The following is an 18,959-nucleotide window of genomic DNA, read 5'->3' on the forward strand; positions in this document are numbered from 1 at the left end:
ACTCTGATGCTACTTCTAGACTTCTAAACAAGACCTCAAATGCCTGACACACAGCTCAGGATGGATGGATACAGGTACAGAGCAAGAGATGGAAAAGTGGGAGAAGACACTGTTTCCATCTGAGACAATTTTTCTGGTTAATGTTGCCTTAACTAAGAAGAAAAATGTTTGGGTGAAACAATTTAAAGAACAGTCCATTATGAAATTAAAAGTCAATATTTTGTTCTCAGTATTCTGCAGTTTGGATTTCTAAGCAGGTAAGGACATTAAGCCTTTTAGAGGATGTAAAAGCTAGCAGAAAGTAAAATAGCCTGTTAATTTTCTTTTGGAAAATGTATTTAATAAAAATTTAATGTTTGTACATCCAAACAAAAAGTGTAAGCAGAGAAAAATAGCGAAATAATTAAGAACCAAAAAAGCCAAAGATTAGAAAATAACCTTAAGTAAGAGGAAGAGGTTGTTGAGACAGCTTAGCAGAGACAAAAGGCACTGAAGAACAGAATCATCCATATTCTCACACTGTAAGATAAGGTAGATAAAAAGCCAATTAATCTTTGCACTGTATTTTGAAAAACATATTTTAGGGAAGACTGAATTGCGGATGCAGCCACTGAACACAGCAAGCCATGCAATAAACAAGTAACTGAAAATGCCCATTGCATGAAGCCACTTGTAAAAAGAAAATTAATTCCTTACATGATTACAAATTTTTGTGGCTCTTTTTTTATTGAAGAGTGCAGAGCCCTTGTGCTGGCCCAGCATCAATCCATTACTTAAGGACAAAGCTCCCACCAGTGCCACTTAGAGTAAGCTGGCAAATAAAGTTAAATGGAGGTGTGGTCTACCCTGTGAGAGCTGCCTAAGTTTTTAGGCAGGCCAAGAGTTGCCTCAGAAACAAAAATTCAGAGCCAGTGGTCGGTCAGCAACTCCGGGCTTCCAACAAATTAAAGAATATTAACAAGTAAGTGGCCTACACTTACTTCTAGGATCACACCCAAATCTGCTACCAGACCTTGCACAGTGTACTGTGAAACTGTGCAAGTCTATTACTAAAAGTCAAGTGTTCAGTACACAATTCAAAAATAACACCAAATATTACCTCATACTGTAAGAACAGAATGTGCAAGGGCCTGAAAAACTTTACTTCTAAATCAAAATGTGTTCCAGAAGGCAAAAGGTGAGAGTGAGCAATAGTTGAGTCATGCAAAGCAATAGTTAGCAAGAGACTCCTATTTTAGTACATTAGCAATAGGTTTGCATTTCTATTGTATCATTTACTCCAAGACTTCTAATGATTCTTATTTGACACTGAAGTTGGGGAAACCTTTTTGGAAGCCTGGTGAAAGTGGCACCAATCTTTATGGCTGGATGAAGAACTAAAATACAGTGCTTACAAGTGTAGGCTATTTAGATAATGCAAGTACCTTAAGCTGACGGTTAAATTCATCCATTTCAGCAAGTTTAGAAGCAGTTTCCTTCTCAAGGGCATCTAGCTGTTCTTTAAGTCTTTGGCATAATTCTTCCTTTTCTTGGGACTTCTTGTGCACTGAATTGACTCCTGTACCTGCATAAGGAAAGACAAGCAATTTCACAAGTGTTTCTGGGTTTTTCTTTAGTTTTTTTCCCCAGTTTTTAATAATTGTTTGTTATTTTCCTATTAGATACACAATCCAAACCTCCTTCCTCACAAAAATTTGATTTACCTTTCTATTCATATACAGCACAAGGAAGAAATATCCCCAGCACTGAACTAAGGCACACAGACATTCCATACAATACATACAGAATAATTTGCAAGTTGTTTTTTTTAATATCAGATCAATTCATATCAAGTTTCTCTAGACAGAGACTTGCAGTGTAATTTGGAGACAAGACCAATGTAAACTTTACATAAATTAAATCCCTTGAGTTCGGACTACCAAAAAAAGGACAATTTGTAATAATATATGTGAGCTACATAGTCTGTATAAATGAAGTTTTAAGTTTAAGTTTCTTGCCAAAATGCGTTTGTTTGCCCTTTATTAGGAACATAAAGGAGATAATGGAATGCAGGTGAGACAATAGCACTAACTGGGAAGATGTAGAAGTGAAGGTGTTATTAACACCTCTGTACCCTTCAGCCTTGATTAGAAGGGATGAGAAATCAGCAAAGCAATCAAGAACAGACCTCATGTGCAGGCACTTACTCTGTGTGTTTTCAAGTTGAGCATTCTTTATCCTTTCATTTAACAATTGCTTTTCAGGAACCAAATAGATCAGTTTGTTCTGATAATCCTGTGTATGTTGAAGAGAACATAATTTTTTAATATTGTTTATGAATCACTAAGTAAAACTGAGTTACTTTTCAACATAGCTTCAACCCTTGTTAATGAAACAGGGATGCAAGTTATCACTACCGGATAAAGAAAAACATTATGTCTATACTCTTAATGGAAATAATATTACAGTTGAAAGCTTTTGACCCCAAACCATTAACACACCTGGAAAAATATTTAACAAACATGCTTAAAGTATAAATATTATCACAAGACAGTTTAAAGTGACTGCCCCAAGCCTAACATAAAACAGTAACACGGAAAGAAGCTTCCCTGATGAGTAGAAGCATCACATATGGCAAAGGATAATTTATGGTACTCAACTGATTAGAAATAATTAATGTCTTGTTACTCAAATAAAGAAAAAAAATATGAAAGAACAGCAAGGTAATTCAACCTAAACACCAACTTGGTCTGAACACAGGACAACATTCCTCAAAAAAATCTGAGTCTGGAGCCATAGAAGAATTCAAAACTAAAGAGAAGTCTCTATTATCAGTCTACAAAAGAATAGTTGAGGTTTTCACAACTGTTTTTTAACTCTCAGCTTGTTTTAATACATATCATCATTTGTTTAACACCACACACAAAACTAAAAGCCTCTGCAATGCTGACAGTCTTGCCTATTTCCTCTCTCTACTGCAATCCAACTGACTCCACATTCCTCCCCATAGGGATGCAGTATCAACAGCATTAGGGAAACACAGAATATGGTAAAAGAAAACCATAAGCTTAACAAAGGTACACACCTCAAGCTGTTGCTGTAGTTGCTTGATTTCCATGATTCCTTGGTCATACTTCCTATCCAAGGCCTCCAGCTCAGTTTTTCGCATTTGCTTTTTGCTACGAATATCCTGCAACCTGTCTGAGATCTGCTGATGTTTGTCAGTCTGGAAAGAAAGCAGAGACAGATTACACCACATATGGCAAAAATCCTTTTGCTAAGCCTGCAGGCAGGTTAGTTCACAACCAGTTTTCTAAAACAACCGAAATAACTGCTTTAGATTCGTCATCCAAAACAGAGTGGAACTCCTAATGGGCCATTAATGCAGGTATTAATATTTGTATAATTTAAAATATTTTATTTCAGCATATGTGGTGGAATTCCTGTCTTACCAGGGCTTCTAATTCAAGATTAAGGCTCTTCTTTTTAGAGGTCAACTTGACAATTTCTTCTTGTTCCCTGTTACGCTTATTAAGAAGTTCTTGGCGACGGATCCTCTCCCACTCCAGTCGTCGCTGGCGCTCGAGCTCCTGCTTTGCTGCCTGAGGAAAAGTTACATTACCTTAAATTACAGTGGAGATGCAGAACTCAGAGACCATGATTTAATGTAATGTGCTCTATTTCTCAACAGCACAACAGCAACACAAAATAATGTCTTCTCTCAAGTGCTCTTATACACTTCAGCATCAAAGAATGAAGGAAGTGATCCTACAAGATTCTTCATGCCACATTCCTGAGTCTGGATGAAAAAAGCTTCATAATTCAGAAAGCCTCTGCAGCTTGGAATATTGCCCATAAAAGAGCACATTAACAGATACTGCTCATAACCTCCTTTGAGTATTTCACAGAACTCCATAAAATATGGAAGTATGATGCATACACTGAGACATCAAGTAGAAGCAAATTTGTCTCAAGTTTGGCTGTCAAAATGTTATCAATTATGAATTTAGTAGAGTCTTGTCTGGAATACAAATTTTTGCAGAAATGCAAGAAATATGCCCAAGAAAAATCTCATGTGTCCTATGAAGTATCTGAAAATCTTTAACCTATACCAACATTTATAACAGACACAAATGGTGTTCTATCTCCAAGACAACCTGACATCAACCAGGCCAGGGGACAGAACCAAAGCACTCAAACCCCGGATGCTACACGCACATACACATTCCTCAGAGCATTAAAAAGTAATGTTAAGTAAACAACCTCCCGCCTTTCTATTTCTTTCCTCCTTTCTTCTTCCCTTTGTCTCTCCAGCTCTCGTTGTCTCTCCAGCTGCCTTTCCATCTCCAGTTGCCTCTTCCGTTCCTGCTCCTGGCGTTCCCTCTCTCTTCGCTCCTGTTCTTCCCGTTCTTTCTGAGCCTTTCTTTCAGCCTCTCTCTGCTGCTGCTCCAGCAGGACCTGTCGGCGTTTTTCCAGCTCCATATTTCCCCTCTCATAGTTGGCTTTCCTTTTGTCCTCAAATGTCACTAAAATAAGGAAAGGTCATTATTTCTGCCCTGTGCAAAACAGCGCTCTCAAACAAGGACCTCAGTTATACCACTAAAGATAGATACTTCTTGGCAAGCTCAGGTTGTTCAGTCATGGATGATGTAAGCATCTTCCATTTGTTAAAGTATTATTTTTCTGTTCAAAAATACCTCTAAATTTTCCTAACTATATTCCAACTGGAGAGGAAAAAAAAAATAAAAGAAGAAAAATTTCCAGTTTAAAATGACCACAAAAATGACTTGAATGTTACAGGAAAGCCTCTCACTCTAAAGAATGAAAGATGAAAGAATGCTAGAGGAAAACATAAAAGAACAGCTTTTATAAGCTGGGAGAAGACTGTCTGCTGTTAAAAAGGTTTTCCAGGAAACATTAACACATTGATAAAGAGCTTAGTTTTTCAGGGTGCTCCCTGTAAGAGTTCCTGGAGTTACAACTATGAGACACCAAAACAGGATCAAGCTCAATTACTGCACACAAGGATAAAAAGAGACACAAATGGTTTATGCCCCCAGCAACCACCCTTCCAAAAAGAGAGGCAAGTCCTGGCTTGCAGTGTCCCTGTAACACTGTCAGTAACAGAATCTAAGGTATGTTCAAACTGCTTCCGGTTTACAGAGAATTGAACTACAATGGACCCCCAGCTTTCAGAATGTTCTAGTAATGCCAGGAACTTTCAAGTGAAAAAAATTTGCAGTTGCACAGCAGTGTCTGGCCATGAAGGGTTTATTTTCCAGAATACATTATTAATCAGCACACTTTTCCTTTCCTACAGCTAAAAATAGCCCCTGTCCCTGCCTTCTCAATTCTATCAGATTTAACAGTCTGACTACATCCACTTAGCAACCTTCCTACCATCCAAGTTAAAAGGGATCTAGCTCCTGAAATGAAGCTCTCTGTGGATTTGATTATTTCCACCACTTTCTAAGAGTTTTAGTGCCCTTCAGAAACAGCCCCATACAAGAATATGAACCCTGTTTTTTACCTGGCTGTTTTTTCTGTGGCTCCTCCTCTTGTACAGCCTGGTAAGATGGCAGAGTTCCATTTATATTTTCAGTATATTTTCCACTCCTGGAGGGGGAAGAAACCCCAACCCACCATTGTTAGAGAAATAGCACAGTTGTGTTAAATATATTACGTTTCACTGCCCTCAGTGATTACCTGAAAGAAGGTGGCACCAGCTCAAGGGGCAGAGTCAGGGGCAGTGGCTGCCCAGCTTTGGCCATGTCTGTGAGGTGCATGGCCAACACAAACTCATCAGCCTTCAGCTGCCCATCTCCATCTATATCAGCCAAGGACCTGCAGGGGTTCAACAGCAGCACCAGTTAGAACCAAACATCACAATCACTCACAAATTACAGCTGTAACACGGCACTGTGGAAAAACAATTTAAAAAACTAACAGTTCCTGTGGAATGTTTTGGTAGAAATACTTACAGTTAATAACAAACAATTGCTGAGGGAGATATTATTTGATTTAATCATGTACTGTTATTCAGATCATAGAATCATGGAATGGTTTGGGCTGAGAGAGACCTTAAAGATCATCCAATTCCAACCCCCTGTCATGGGCAGGGACAACTTCTACTAAACCAGGTTGCTCCAAGCCCCATCCAACTTGACCATGAACACTTCAAGGGATTTGGAATCCACAGCTTCTCTGGGCAGCCTGTTCCAGTGCCTCACCATCCTTACAGTACAGAATTTCTTCTTAATATCCAAACTAAACCTTTTTCAGTTTGAAGCCATTCCCCATTGTCCCGTCTCTACAGGCCATTGTAAATAATCTCTCTCCATCTTCCTTGTAGGTTCCTTTCAGGTGAAGCTTTCTTTTCAGCTTCACTGAAATATTCTCTTCCCCAGCCTGAACAAACCCAATTCTCTTACATTTCCATAAAATACTGAAAAATGGACAGGAAATGGTAAGAAGTATCTCTTGCTTTATTGCATCAGAAATAGAACTGGAAAGTGAATCCAGGACTGCTCCTAACCAGCTCAAAATGCCAGAGACTACTTCTTCAAATTTTTTTTGAAGCCAAAGAAAACATTACATAAAATTACATCAAATTCTACAAGAGGAAGCTTTGCATAGAATTCTTTTTTCCCCTTGTGTCTCCTTGATTGTACAGGGAAGAAATGAGCTGGCACAGAGTAACTCACAGTGGGTAGGAAAAGGACCACCTACCCCCTCTAAGGAACAGAAGATCATACTAGCCTACAAAATGTTTCCCACAAACTGTGGGGGCTGATGGGGTGTGTGTGTGTGTGTGAGAGAAACCAGTGAAATGCAAGAAAGCAGGAGTCTCTAAGAACTATCTATAGAGACAGAATTGCTGAAATGTGTCCTTAGACTGCACATAAGCGAAATGCTTAGTAAAAACACAGTTCATTAAAAAAGCAGTTAAAAAAAACTCCTATGAAAAACAAAAAGGAAACAACAAACACCAAAAAAACCCATCACACACACACACCACAGAGAAAAACAAAAGCAGGAGATGATGATATTTTGTTATGTTCACATACCAGCACTATTCACATGTAACAGCACCACTATTTCAGTAATTACCATCTGGGCTGTTATTCAGTGGGGGTTCAGAGAGCTCCTTGCACTGACCACTGATACCTTCAGGATATACACCCAGAAGGGAAAGAGCCACTGCACACCTGATTTATTCCCCCAGACTCCAGAGAGGAGCAATACAACCCGACATTCCATGTTTATCTTCACAGCATGAAACTAAACAAGGCGAGCTCTGCTGCTGCTAAAGACACAAATAACTGTCCTGGGACAGAAGAAGAAGAAGAAGAAGAAAGGGAACTCAAGAGGAGATGTAAAGCTGTTGTGAATTCTGCTTGGCCACTAAATTTCACATATACATCTGAGTTATGTCTGAATGTGCAACCTAAAATGCCACATCTAGCAGAGCAGATCACTCAGACCTTCAGACAACTCTCACCGCTTTTATCAGCACAATAAAAACAAGTCTTAACAAAAGTGTAATTTGCAGATATCTCTATGGAAACTGCAGTGAAACTCAAAAGAGCTGAAAAGTTACTTAATCTTCCTCCATATTTACAAATAACAACCTAGATTTCAGAATCCTGCTTTTGAAAGGAACAAGCCCTCAGCTCAGCAAGAGCATCCCTGGATCAGAAATTGAAGTTAGCATTTCTTCTATTATATAGAGTCTAACAAATACACACAAAGAATGAAAAACTGAATTATCTCAAGGTGTCTTTTAGAAATGTAACTAGTGAACAAACTTCGTTTAACTAGCAGCTCAGTTTCTGTTTATGATTTTAGATCTTCGGTGTCACTTTATCATTTCTTATTTAAAAAGTACATTTCCTCTCTTAATACCATAAAGACACTGAATCAGTAACTAAACTCACCAAATAGTAGCCAGCTGAGTCTGTGAAAGATTTGATTGCAGAAGGGCATTCCTTGCTTGAAATCCTTAGTGAAAGTGTAAAAGATTTTTATTAAAATAAACACTTCATTGAAAGATTCACGAGGCAAAAAAATGGGTCACTAACTGGGGCATGTTTATTTTTAATATTAATCTAATCTATTTTCATCAGTTGGTTTTACTTCCAATCTTAACAACAGGCATTATAACCTGAACACAATGAAGATGTAAGTATTCTCATGTACCTTTTTCTACTCAGAGCACCTAACAGAAAAGCTGACATGAAAAATGGGTATTTATGGTAATCCCCACAGCTGTCACAAAAGCACAGCTGACTTGTTGGCCTAAACACCTGGAGAGTTTTCCTTGGTAGCAAAGAATCAGACATTTCTAGGCACATTGAGGAAACCTTCAGCCCAAAATCGACTGAACAAGATAAAAAGCATTGAGACCCTTTCCTTAAAGAAAGGATTGTCCTCTTCCTTTGTAGGCAAGGGAACTGAGGCAGAGTGCTTACTCAAAATGGGAAATCTAACTAAGACACACATACTGACTTTACACCTACTGACTGCTTGGCCAGCGCTCTCTACTTGCTGCATTATACTGAGGAATCCCATTTCATAAGAACTTTTGTAAAACTCTCTTGTATTAACTTTGTATGAAGTCTTTTGAAGCCACCATAATGCTGTGGCCCAGCACAGATGTCACTGGAAATCAACAAGGATTCAATTAAATTACTTTGGAAAAATCCCAAGCAATGGCTGCAGTTCTGTAGTGTCTCTCCCAAGCTGCTTTCTTGCAAAAGATAAAGCCCAAGTATCTGAGCACTGACTGATACAGGAGCACATGGCACAAAAACGATGGTGAATGTCCCCTATCTTCATGAGAAAGTCTCAGTCCAAAGAGCGATGCTTGAAAAATGCCTGCTGACTTTACAGAGCTGCACTCCACAGCCTCGTGGTTCTCAGGCTCCTCTGATCAGATCCCACCACTGCAGGATTCTCCTCTTCCCTGCAACAGCTGCTGTAGCTTCCCCAGTGTATTTGGCTCCTCCAGGTCTAACACAAAGCCCAAGACAACGAACTGGGGGTTATTACCACTTCTTGGCTGGCTGAAAACCACTCTCCTGCACAGGTCTGAACACCAACATTTCAGCTTTTACTTCACATGCAAGTCAAATCCCAAGCTGGGATTCTATCCCTCAGCCTGTGACGTTCAGAGACAGGAAATACTCTGGTTTTCCCATTCCATACCAAAAGTCATACTCACCTGATAAATATCCACTCATACTTTTATCAAGACTGTTAAATTTCTGTCTGTATTTTAATCTGGAGGCCTGAGGAACTGCCCAGTCTGAGGACGTAATCTTTGGTGAATTCCCAGCTAGTGATGCACTAGAGGAAGAATTTGAACTGCAATATAATTTCAAAACAAAACAGAACAAAAACAAAGCAAAAAAAAATCCAAACCAAACCAATCAACCAAATATTAAAAGAAAACCAAAAGAGAAAAAGAGATAAAGAAATAACTCTAAATCACTTGGCTTAATAAAGAGCCAATGAACAAAAGATATGTAACATCCTCCAGTAAAATGAAACAATTTCCACGAAGTTTTACTTCTGCTAACTTGCTATAAATAATTTCATCACAAATATGGAATTTTACAGTCAGAGTAGGGATATATTTGTAAGGAAACAACATGTAGATTAGAAAATCCTTTTCCTCTGGTATCACAGGCACTAATACACATAATTGATCCTTCTACCACTGCAAAATAATAGTGTAGGAAACCACCTCCACTATCCCAAGAGTGTTGGGTCATTGGTTAAGTAACTTCAAGATTTAAATGAATAACCATGAGAATAAACATGGATCTGATGAACTCACAACCAAAAGCAGCTTCTAAAAATGTTTTAATCACCATATTCCAACCCTACCTCTTCTTTCTGTTAGTGACAATGACATGCTGAGTGAAGCTTTTCCAACTCAGTTTCTGTAGAATAGTGCTGAAGAAGGGTTTAGACAGACCCATAAAACTTTTTCTAAACTCCCATCATTTGCAGAGTTCCATCTCTGAAAACCAAACTCAGGAAAGCTGAATCCAGCCTGCCTTGTTTAAAGTAATCCCCTGCTCTGTCAAGTTGAAAAAAAACCCAAAACTATTTGAAGTGCTATCCAAGGCAATACAGAATGCTGATGGAAACAAAGCCTCTCCAGCACAATGCTGGATTGACATCCCCTGCATGGAATGAGACAACATGATGGTGAAAATGCTGCCAACAGTAACACTGGAGAAGGGCTCCTTTGTACAGCATCAGCAACAGAAAGCTTTCCAATTAAAAAAACCAAACAAACAACCAAAAAAAAAAAAAAGAAAAAAGATTATTTCAGGCACATGTCATGCCTACATCTGCTGGTATCATCTAGGACATCTGCTGGTATCAGGTGTGTGAGGAGCCCAGATCATGCACCCCACATGCTGAACAGGCAGCAGGGAGGCACAAGAGCCTCTGAGTTACTTATGGAACTGAGCTGGGGCAGAGGTGCCCGCTGGACCATTTTTTGGGAAACACCCCTGGATACCCAATTGGATAGATAAGCCCAGTCCCTCACTTTAGTCCATGGCAAAGCTCTAAAATCAGTGAATCAGAGCAGCTGATTATAAAGATTCATAATCTTCTATTTTTCATAAAACAAATTCACATATAAATATTGATAGCAAACCCTATTCTAACATGCCTGCTGATTACATGGTGCCCTCTATAATGAATGAGCATTGCTTTTAGAACCACTTAGTAAGGTTTGTTTCTATTTACTAATGAGGTACATTCCCTTCCTTTTGGCAGTGCTCATCTGACCTCCTTGCCTACTTTGGATATTTTTGTCAATTTACCGAAAATATTACCTATTGTACATATAAAAACAAAATCCATTTTTAGACTTGATAGGTCACATTAGATAAGATTAATTTTTAACAAATGTACTTTGAGAACAGAAATGTTCCATAAATTTTGGAAGGTATACTACTGAAGTGTAAGATACAACCACTTTAAACTTAACTTCCATACCTGCTAGATCCTAAATCAATTAGTGACTGTGCCTTCTGCATACTGGAACCACCAAATCCTCCTGCCATGGGGCCTAAAGAACCAGTATGAGGCAGAGCTGGGACAAGAAGAAACAAAAAATTAACCCCAGAACTGTAAAGCAACTGGGTGTAAAATAATGCTTCATAATCAATATTCACTTTGATAGAAGTAAGAAAATCTAATCAGTGTCTTATTGTTATGATTAACTAGTTAGAACAGAATTAACAAATGTGAACTCTGGAGAAAAAAAACATTTCTAGGGTTTTCTGTCAGGAGTTTTTTGTTTGGTGTGGTTTTTGTTTTTTTTAAACTCTCATGCATGTGTTAGCATTCCTGTCTGAAATTAGCCATAGGGAAAATAAGATTCACAATTCTGAGAGCAAAAACTGGACTGTGCTATACTTACTTGAGGAAAAAGGTACGGATAAAGGCTGTAGAAGGCTGGATGTTCCATTTGGCAACGAGGAGGTACTGACAGAAGGCACCAGGGGAGCAGAGATAACCAAAGGAGGAATGGAAGTCATGGAGGTCAGAGACATAGGAGCTAATGGTGTGATCGCAGACACAGACGTTGGCATGGACAGATTTGGCATACTACCCATTCCTAGAGCAAAATCCAATAAGTCATGATTTAACATTGCAGAGGCTTCAGCAAGAAACTGGGTTCCTTATGTGATGCAGAAACTACACAAAGCAACCGGTAACTGGAATACAATCAGTTAAAACAGATGCTCATGTACAGTATTTACTTTTCCTCTAAATTTAGGCAAGGTAGCTCACAGGGGAAAATACACTGAAGAACAGGAACTCAAAAAGAAAAATCTTGACAAGCAAATTAATTTTCAAGGCAGGTTTAGCTACTATTTTCACAACAGAGTAAGTTCTTGTTTTCTGTAATTGCAGCTATACCTATTTCTTCAACAAGCCTGGCCCCTAAGAGAGAATTACAACCTCAAAAGCTGTGACAATCCTCCACAGGGAAAAGCTGCTGCTGTTTCTGAACTAAACCTCTTCCAAGTATCAGGCCTGGGAGAATCCACAGAGGTAAAAGTTCCTTATTAGGAACCCATGCTTAGAGAAGGGTTTCTGGAGGTAGCTGCCTGAGGCAAATTAGGGCACTTGAATTACTGTCTGCATCTTGTGGAAGACAACAGTGCTGGTGAGATAATGGAAAGTTATAGAGGTAACTGTGCCAACCACAGCTCCCTGTAAATGCATGCCCTTGTACCCAAACACATGAGATTTGGGTGATTTTAAATCATGTATGTAATTCATATATGCATACATTTAATTTCAGCGTAGAAGTGTGCACGCTTTGTAATCCAGCTCAAGTCGCTGTGGATATTTCGTGCTATAAAACAACACAATAACAAGCATGCACTGAATCCCCAAATACCATCAGAAAAAAAAAAAAGTCAAAGTAATTCTATTCAGTTAATCACATAACCAAAACAGACAATCTGATTCACTTTGAAAAAATATGTAAAATAGCTGTTCTACCAAAACTATGACCTTTGACTACATTTAAATTTAAAACCCCCAAGTATAAATAGGTGACTGAGTGTGAGTGAGACAAAAAATGACCACCACTACAAAATGAGAGCCAGTAAGTCAGATGACAGATGTGAATGGCCTTCTTGTCAAAACAGAATAAAAGCTTTTCTTTATTAAAAGTCTTCAAAGAATCAATTATCAAAAATATCAAGAAAGTGACCTGGTGAATTTCCTAAATCAGAATATCCTTTTTTCTTGTTTCATGCTGATTCACTAAATTTTCATGGTCAGATTAATGCTTTTATTTGGCTGCAATTAACTGTGGTTTTTTACCTCTGAACACTAATTAATTATATATTCATAAGTACCAAAGCGAGCTGACATTAGTGGTGAAAACCCTGGAGTTTGTTTCATGACAGGAGGGAGAACTGAAGGCAAGTTCTGTCCTTGCAATTTCAGCTTGATGAGTTTCATGGCTATAGAGAACTCCAGTTGATCCATTTTTCCATCCCTGTTCAGGTCCGAGAGTGTCCTTAAAATAAAATAAAATTATAGAAGAAAAAGAAATTAAAAGTTTTTGATCAGTGATAAGCTTTCCTACTAGATTTATTTACTGTTTTTGTATAGGAAAACAAGAAACTCATTGCAAAGTAGATTTTCTACTTTTGCTAACATTTGTACCTTTGAGAAGTTTGAGTACCCACTTCTGCAGAGTTCAGTTTTGAGCTTGCTATATATTAAACATGTAATTTGCAAGAAAACATTTGAGAAAGCACAAGTCTCTTGCCCAGTGAATACACTTGGTGCCTCTGCTGCAAGCCTCTGCTATGTTTTTCTTTATGCTCCCAGCCAGAATCATTATTTTAAATTAATCCTTGGTAAGGTAAAGAATTAATGTAAGAATCTGGAACAGGATGCAGGAGGATGCAGAAACCTCCTAAAGGCACTGTACACTACTATGAAAACTTAATTAATTCACAGTGGTGAATTAACCTCAGAGTGGTGAGGTTTTCTAAGCCTGATACTCACACTGTCTTCCTTTTGACAGTTCTCCAAATAAATACAACAGGAAATATATGCAACAGTGCACACATAACCTCAAAATTTCTGGTCAGATGGATAATACAAAACATCATTTAAGCATGCAAGGACCAAGCACGAGAATGTAAATAAAATCAGGAGGGGGAAAAAAAAAATTAAAAAAAAATCAGACTAATGTTAAGCTTCACTTTTCCTTTGATTCTGTTACTGCTCAGTACAAAACCCCAAGGCCCCACAGAAAAATCTTTCCCCTTTTCTAGTCACTGAGGTGTCTGGTTTAATGGTGAATATGGAGGTAATGCTGGTTGGACTTGATGATCATAGAATACATTTCTAACCTTAACAATTCTGTGATTCTATGTGTTTGAAGGAAAAACTAACTTGTATTTAGTTATTTTGTTTAACACTTTCTCTTAAAGTTGTTCTTAATTATGATGAGTCTCAAATACATGTCTTTTAGCACATGCATGTCTTGGTTACAGCCAAGTATCCCAAACTGAGCACAGGATTCTAGTGAGGACTGAGGGGTTACAGAGAAGAAAATGTTTCAGGTGTTGCATTCAGCATATACATGCTACAAGGAACAGCACTTTTTCCAGCTGTATTACAACTGTTGCTGTATTACAGCATTGCTTGGTATCTCACATATCATAATTGTTCTTCTACTAACTTTTTCTGTGACTTTAGATTTTCTCGTCTTCTACTTTATGTGTAATTCAATCCCTTAACGTAGTTCAAAAACACTGCATTCAGCATGATCCAATTTGAAACATCATAAACATGCAAAAATTACTGAGTTTCAATTAACTGTTGGTACACATATGGGCTGAACCTTCCTCTAAATTTAATAAAATTAAAACAATGATTCAGACACTTTCTACCCTGTCTGCTGAAACCCTATGTGAAACAACACAACACAGCAAAGGTAGCATTTGAATGCTATGCATCAGGAGACCTTAGAAAAAGCAAACAATAAAGAATGCCTTACCATATTTGAGCAAGGATTGAAGATGGCAGACCCGATTGCAAAAAAAAGTTACGTGCTTGATCACCTGTGATAAACAAGGAAAAAAAGACAGACTTTTATACCAGAGACAGATTTTTGAAGAGCTCAGCACTCTCCTGGGGGATCAAGTTTTTGTAAGAAATCCCCATGCTGGATGCCAAGCTCTCCAGGGCTTTTTTTCCAGATTTTAACACTGGTGACAGTGATTATCAGACATCCATTTATTCCATAATTCCCAATCTTTGCTCTGAAAAGTGATTTCAGTTAGCTATAAAAACTTCAACAGGTCACAAATCAACAGCTGCCAACATCTTAAAAGATGCGTGAAATAAAGAATGACTGAAAATTTAGTCCTGCCCCAGTTACTTATGCACGAAAGGATGAGAATGCTGTTTCTTCTCTTCTCTATCCCATCTAACTTGAGCCAGTATTGTGTCTCTAGAAAAACTAGGAAAACACCATGTTCTAAATAATATTCTTTTCTGACAGAGAAGACCTATGATTTCAGTATTTCAAGAAGGAAATAGGAACTATTGTGCAATCCCATACCAAGTTCCTCATCTGTATCTGTATCAATCTGTATACATAATAAAGGGACGGTGGTTTTTATGCCTCCATCTGAGTGAATTACAGACGCTTAAAACTAAGACTTCAGGTCAGGTCTTTCAGCTCTCTTTTGTATTCATAAACAACCTTTTATTTCAAGCATTTGCCAAATAAATAACAAGCCTGCAGATGCAGATGCAGGTAAGAGCCCAGATGTGGCCTAAGGGTAGTCCCTGAGACTGCATAATTTTCAGCTGGAGGTAAACACCAACCTCCCAGTGCTGTTTGACCAAACCAGGAGTTAGGTGCCATTTAGCCGGATGAGCATGTTTCAAACAGACAACTTTCCACTCTCTCCTTAGTTTTTCCAGCCCCCAAAGAGGAAAAGCAGGGCCAGTGGAGCAACTAGATAGGGCATTACTGGATAGCTAGGCATGTAGGAGCAGTTGGGGCTGGTCTTTAGTGCCCACCCACCCATAAGGAACGAGGCATTCTTAAATTAAGACATCTTTGCCAATGAAATTTGGTATTTCTTGATATCAAAAGCAGATTTTAAATTTAAAACCTGCAAATTCTGAGGTGCATAGCAACGTGACCCAATTGTCTCAGAGGAGATGCAGCTGAGTGCAACTGGAACTGACAGCACGCCCTGCAAAATGCCATTTAGTCCACTCAGTCCCTGCTGAACGGACTCAACATCCCAATGGCCCAAATTTCAAGCAGCTGCTAACAAGGACAAGCTGTCAGCATCCCTCTCTCTGCCTCCTCCTCCCAAACAATGGCATCTTACAGCACAGCATTCTCTCCTCAGACTGAGGAGAGCCACTTCTGCTGTGTCTGGTGTCACTTGCCACAACAGCTACTCCAAGTGCTCCCTGGCAGCCGCCCATTTGAGCATGGATTTTGCCTGATATTCCTTGGTTTCTGAAACTAGGCAGAATGGCAGCACACAGCTGGTGGCTGCAGAAGTGGCAGGGTTAAACAGAACAGCATTCCCGTGCCAGACTTCAGAGGAAAGCTTGTTAAGTTTACTAATAACCTGTGGCTGTTGGCCTGAAGAATAGGGTTATTAGTCACACAACAAAGGGCTAGAAATAGGATGCAGTTCTCAAACTGTTCTACAGAGATAGGTATGCAGTACACAGAAGTTAATGTGTAATGCAGAGCCTCAGACTAACCTGTGATGTAACCTCCCGTGGGTTTAAGGCTATCAAACTGCTTGTCATGCTTGGCCCGCTCTTCGGAGGTGATGGCCCATATATTTGGCCCTCCTGGAAAAAAACCCGAAAATGAATAAACAAAAAGCAATGAACAACCAAATAGGCTGAAAACTTTCAAAAATAAAGCACATCACTTGCAAAAGAAAAGCTTGGCTTTCTCAAGAGACAAAGTTAGATGTGGACACACCCAGCTCCTACCAGTTTGGCAAGGACGTTATGCAACACAAACCTGCTTCCCAGATGTGCAAGCCAAGCTGGAGACAATCCCCCAGCCAGACTGCTTCACCCTCGGCTTTTAAACAAACTCTGCTGTCCTTCAAAGCTGGTGTAGAGCAGCTTCCTGTCACTGCTGATTGTTTGCAGCCCGGGCAGGATGTGTCTCACCATCCCCTGTGTGAGCCAAGCACCCCCCTGGCTCACTGATGAACTAATGGCATTCGGCGTCACCCAGGTCCTCATGCACAGGGTTAACACCCTCCTGGTGCCAAAAAGGCTTTCACTTGTCTTGCCAACACTCTAAAAGCAAAATTGGGACTGCTAACAAAAATAATTTGTTTTTGTCTGACAAAGAAGTGACATTTTGGGCTGTTTTTCTTAAATTTCCATTTCACATTTTTCAATACTTTATGAAGTATAAAATATTACAGCCTAACAGCAGGAATGAGAAGTTACAGGGAATAACTGTGTTTACAGAGTTGTGCTGGCAATACCAGGCAGATGGACTGTCAGAAATGCTGCAACCTGCTGCATAAAGGTCAGGGTGTGCATCCTTTGCAGGAAAAGCAGCTTGCCAGAAATAATTTGGTTTGTTTTTTAAGTAGGAGGAAGTTTTAGTCGGGAAGTTCTTGACAAATATTTAATTTTTCAAATCAATGAATGCAAGAATTAGCCAAAATTCTGAATGGAACCACTCAAAACAGTATTGAAAGGTTATTACATGTAAAACATTCTAAAATTACATTCTGCTATTACTACTTCCAAAGAACTGTTAATCTATTCAAGAGTTTGTATTGCTCACTAAAAGAGTCAAGGGAATAAATAATTCTTCTAATAAAATATTAACAGCTTGCTTTAAAAGCCACAGCACTTTGAAAAAAAGTTACCATAAAATGCTTTCTCTTCCTACATAAACCTTATTTCAAAGCTTTGAATCTCCAAAACTTCAAGAGGTTTTTGCACTGTTTTTCAATGTATAACAGCAAAGTTGAAGGGACCATGAGCTGATATACTTGCCAATTGTCATGGGGTGATATCTAAACCACTACACCAATACAGACACAGTAATGATGTTAATCATCTTATCAGTGTTTATCAACATAAAGAAATACATTTTTCTAAAAAGACTTAATTTTTCCTCTTAAGAAGGGCCTGTTAAAACTGTATTTCTCCTTGCATATGTACAGATTTAATTCTTCACCCTTGCTCCCTTAGTAGAGAAATAAAATAGTTAAAAAGACCAAAACAAAACAGAAACTCACTGGGGAGATGTATGACAGAAAAGATGTGAGGGCATTAGGATACAATCTACACACTTGAATTTGGAGTTTTGCTTCTCTCTCTTGAGGATATACCATTTTGTTTTTTACTCTGGCCTCAATGAGAGTCTTCGTGCAGGTTACATATCAAACTGCACTTCAAGAACACCCACCCTTTTTTCCTCTGATTAAATGAGCATAAATAAATTTAGATTAGATACTGATAATAAAGTGAAGTAAATCAGAATCAGATGCCTAGAAGTCAATGGGCACTGTAAGTATTACTGTAAAACACTAATGAGGACAACTTACACCCAACAGCAAAAATTAGAGCAGTACTTAGACTTCTTTAAAGTGTTAATTTTAAGATACAAATGGGAAGTGCATAAAATGTGGTTAGATTACAGAAATTATCTCAACCACATGAAAAAATGCTCCTAAAGCTGCCAGCAGCCACTTCAGATAAATTGACTATTTTTTTCATTTTTGAAAAGCAAAATATTAACAACATTACATTTCCCTTCCATTAAATATTCCTCTTGGAACACCTTTTGAAGCAAGTAGCTGCAACACTCTTCCACATTTTAAAATCAATGACAGAAGGATTAAGACCACCATACTATATTCACATGGTCAGTGGGTGCAAAGTGATAAAAACACAGTAACATTGCTTGACTGGAGTTACGACCATCACCATAGCCCCTCTAGAGAATCCAATTTAACAGTGTAAGGCAACTTTTGTTTATATATTCAGAGTTTCTTGCTTATATGTCACAAGTTAAGCTGGAAGATGGCAATCAGTCTTGCAAATCTAACATATTTCTATATTCAAAGAGTTGTTTTACTAACTGGTAAATTCTATTTCCTCTCCAATTATGAGGTTCAGCATTCTACGCAGCATTGTCTCAAATGTGTTAAAACCTTGCAGGTTAGCAAATCCCCAAATTCACACCTGTAGCTGGATGATGATTAAAATCTCATTCAAAAAGTGATCCAAGATCCACAGTCACTCATTCTCATTTTTACATTCTTTAACACACCCAAGAACATTGCTATTTTTTGCACACTTGATATTTTGCACATTTTACCTCTGGAATGACATCTTTAAAGTCCTTTCTGCTCCATGTTTGTGATTCTAAGATGTAGTCCAACACC

General features: G+C 38.5%; 1 protein-coding gene across 2 annotated transcripts in view; it reads right to left on the reverse strand.

Annotated features, from left to right (window-relative positions):
- The window catches only part of ITSN2 (intersectin 2), a 79,988-nt gene that overhangs the window by 32,738 nt on the left and 28,291 nt on the right, over positions 1 to 18,959 (reverse strand). Inside the window, exons 3-17 of one of the 2 annotated variants that reach the window (XM_088053713.1) lie at positions 16,288 to 16,380; positions 14,546 to 14,609; positions 12,885 to 13,048; positions 11,429 to 11,626; positions 11,002 to 11,098; positions 9,203 to 9,345; positions 7,917 to 7,980; positions 5,686 to 5,823; positions 5,510 to 5,595; positions 4,243 to 4,505; positions 3,432 to 3,581; positions 3,065 to 3,205; positions 2,187 to 2,274; positions 1,425 to 1,564; positions 439 to 519 (exon numbers count right to left, since the gene is read on the reverse strand). In XM_088053713.1, coding sequence (XP_087909839.1) covers positions 439 to 519; positions 1,425 to 1,564; positions 2,187 to 2,274; positions 3,065 to 3,205; positions 3,432 to 3,581; positions 4,243 to 4,505; positions 5,510 to 5,595; positions 5,686 to 5,823; positions 7,917 to 7,980; positions 9,203 to 9,345; positions 11,002 to 11,098; positions 11,429 to 11,626; positions 12,885 to 13,048; positions 14,546 to 14,609; positions 16,288 to 16,380 — 1,910 coding nt within the window. The remainder of the gene's footprint in view (positions 1 to 438; positions 520 to 1,424; positions 1,565 to 2,186; positions 2,275 to 3,064; positions 3,206 to 3,431; positions 3,582 to 4,242; positions 4,506 to 5,509; positions 5,596 to 5,685; positions 5,824 to 7,916; positions 7,981 to 9,202; positions 9,346 to 11,001; positions 11,099 to 11,428; positions 11,627 to 12,884; positions 13,049 to 14,545; positions 14,610 to 16,287; positions 16,381 to 18,959) is intronic. The other variant, XM_088053714.1, reaches the window with a different exon arrangement.

The sequence above is a fragment of the Pseudopodoces humilis genome, chromosome 3, assembly GCF_049639895.1.
Source record: "Pseudopodoces humilis isolate 2021_Gansu_Grassland_sample_001 chromosome 3, ASM4963989v1, whole genome shotgun sequence".
Lineage (NCBI taxonomy): Eukaryota > Metazoa > Chordata > Aves > Passeriformes > Paridae > Pseudopodoces > Pseudopodoces humilis.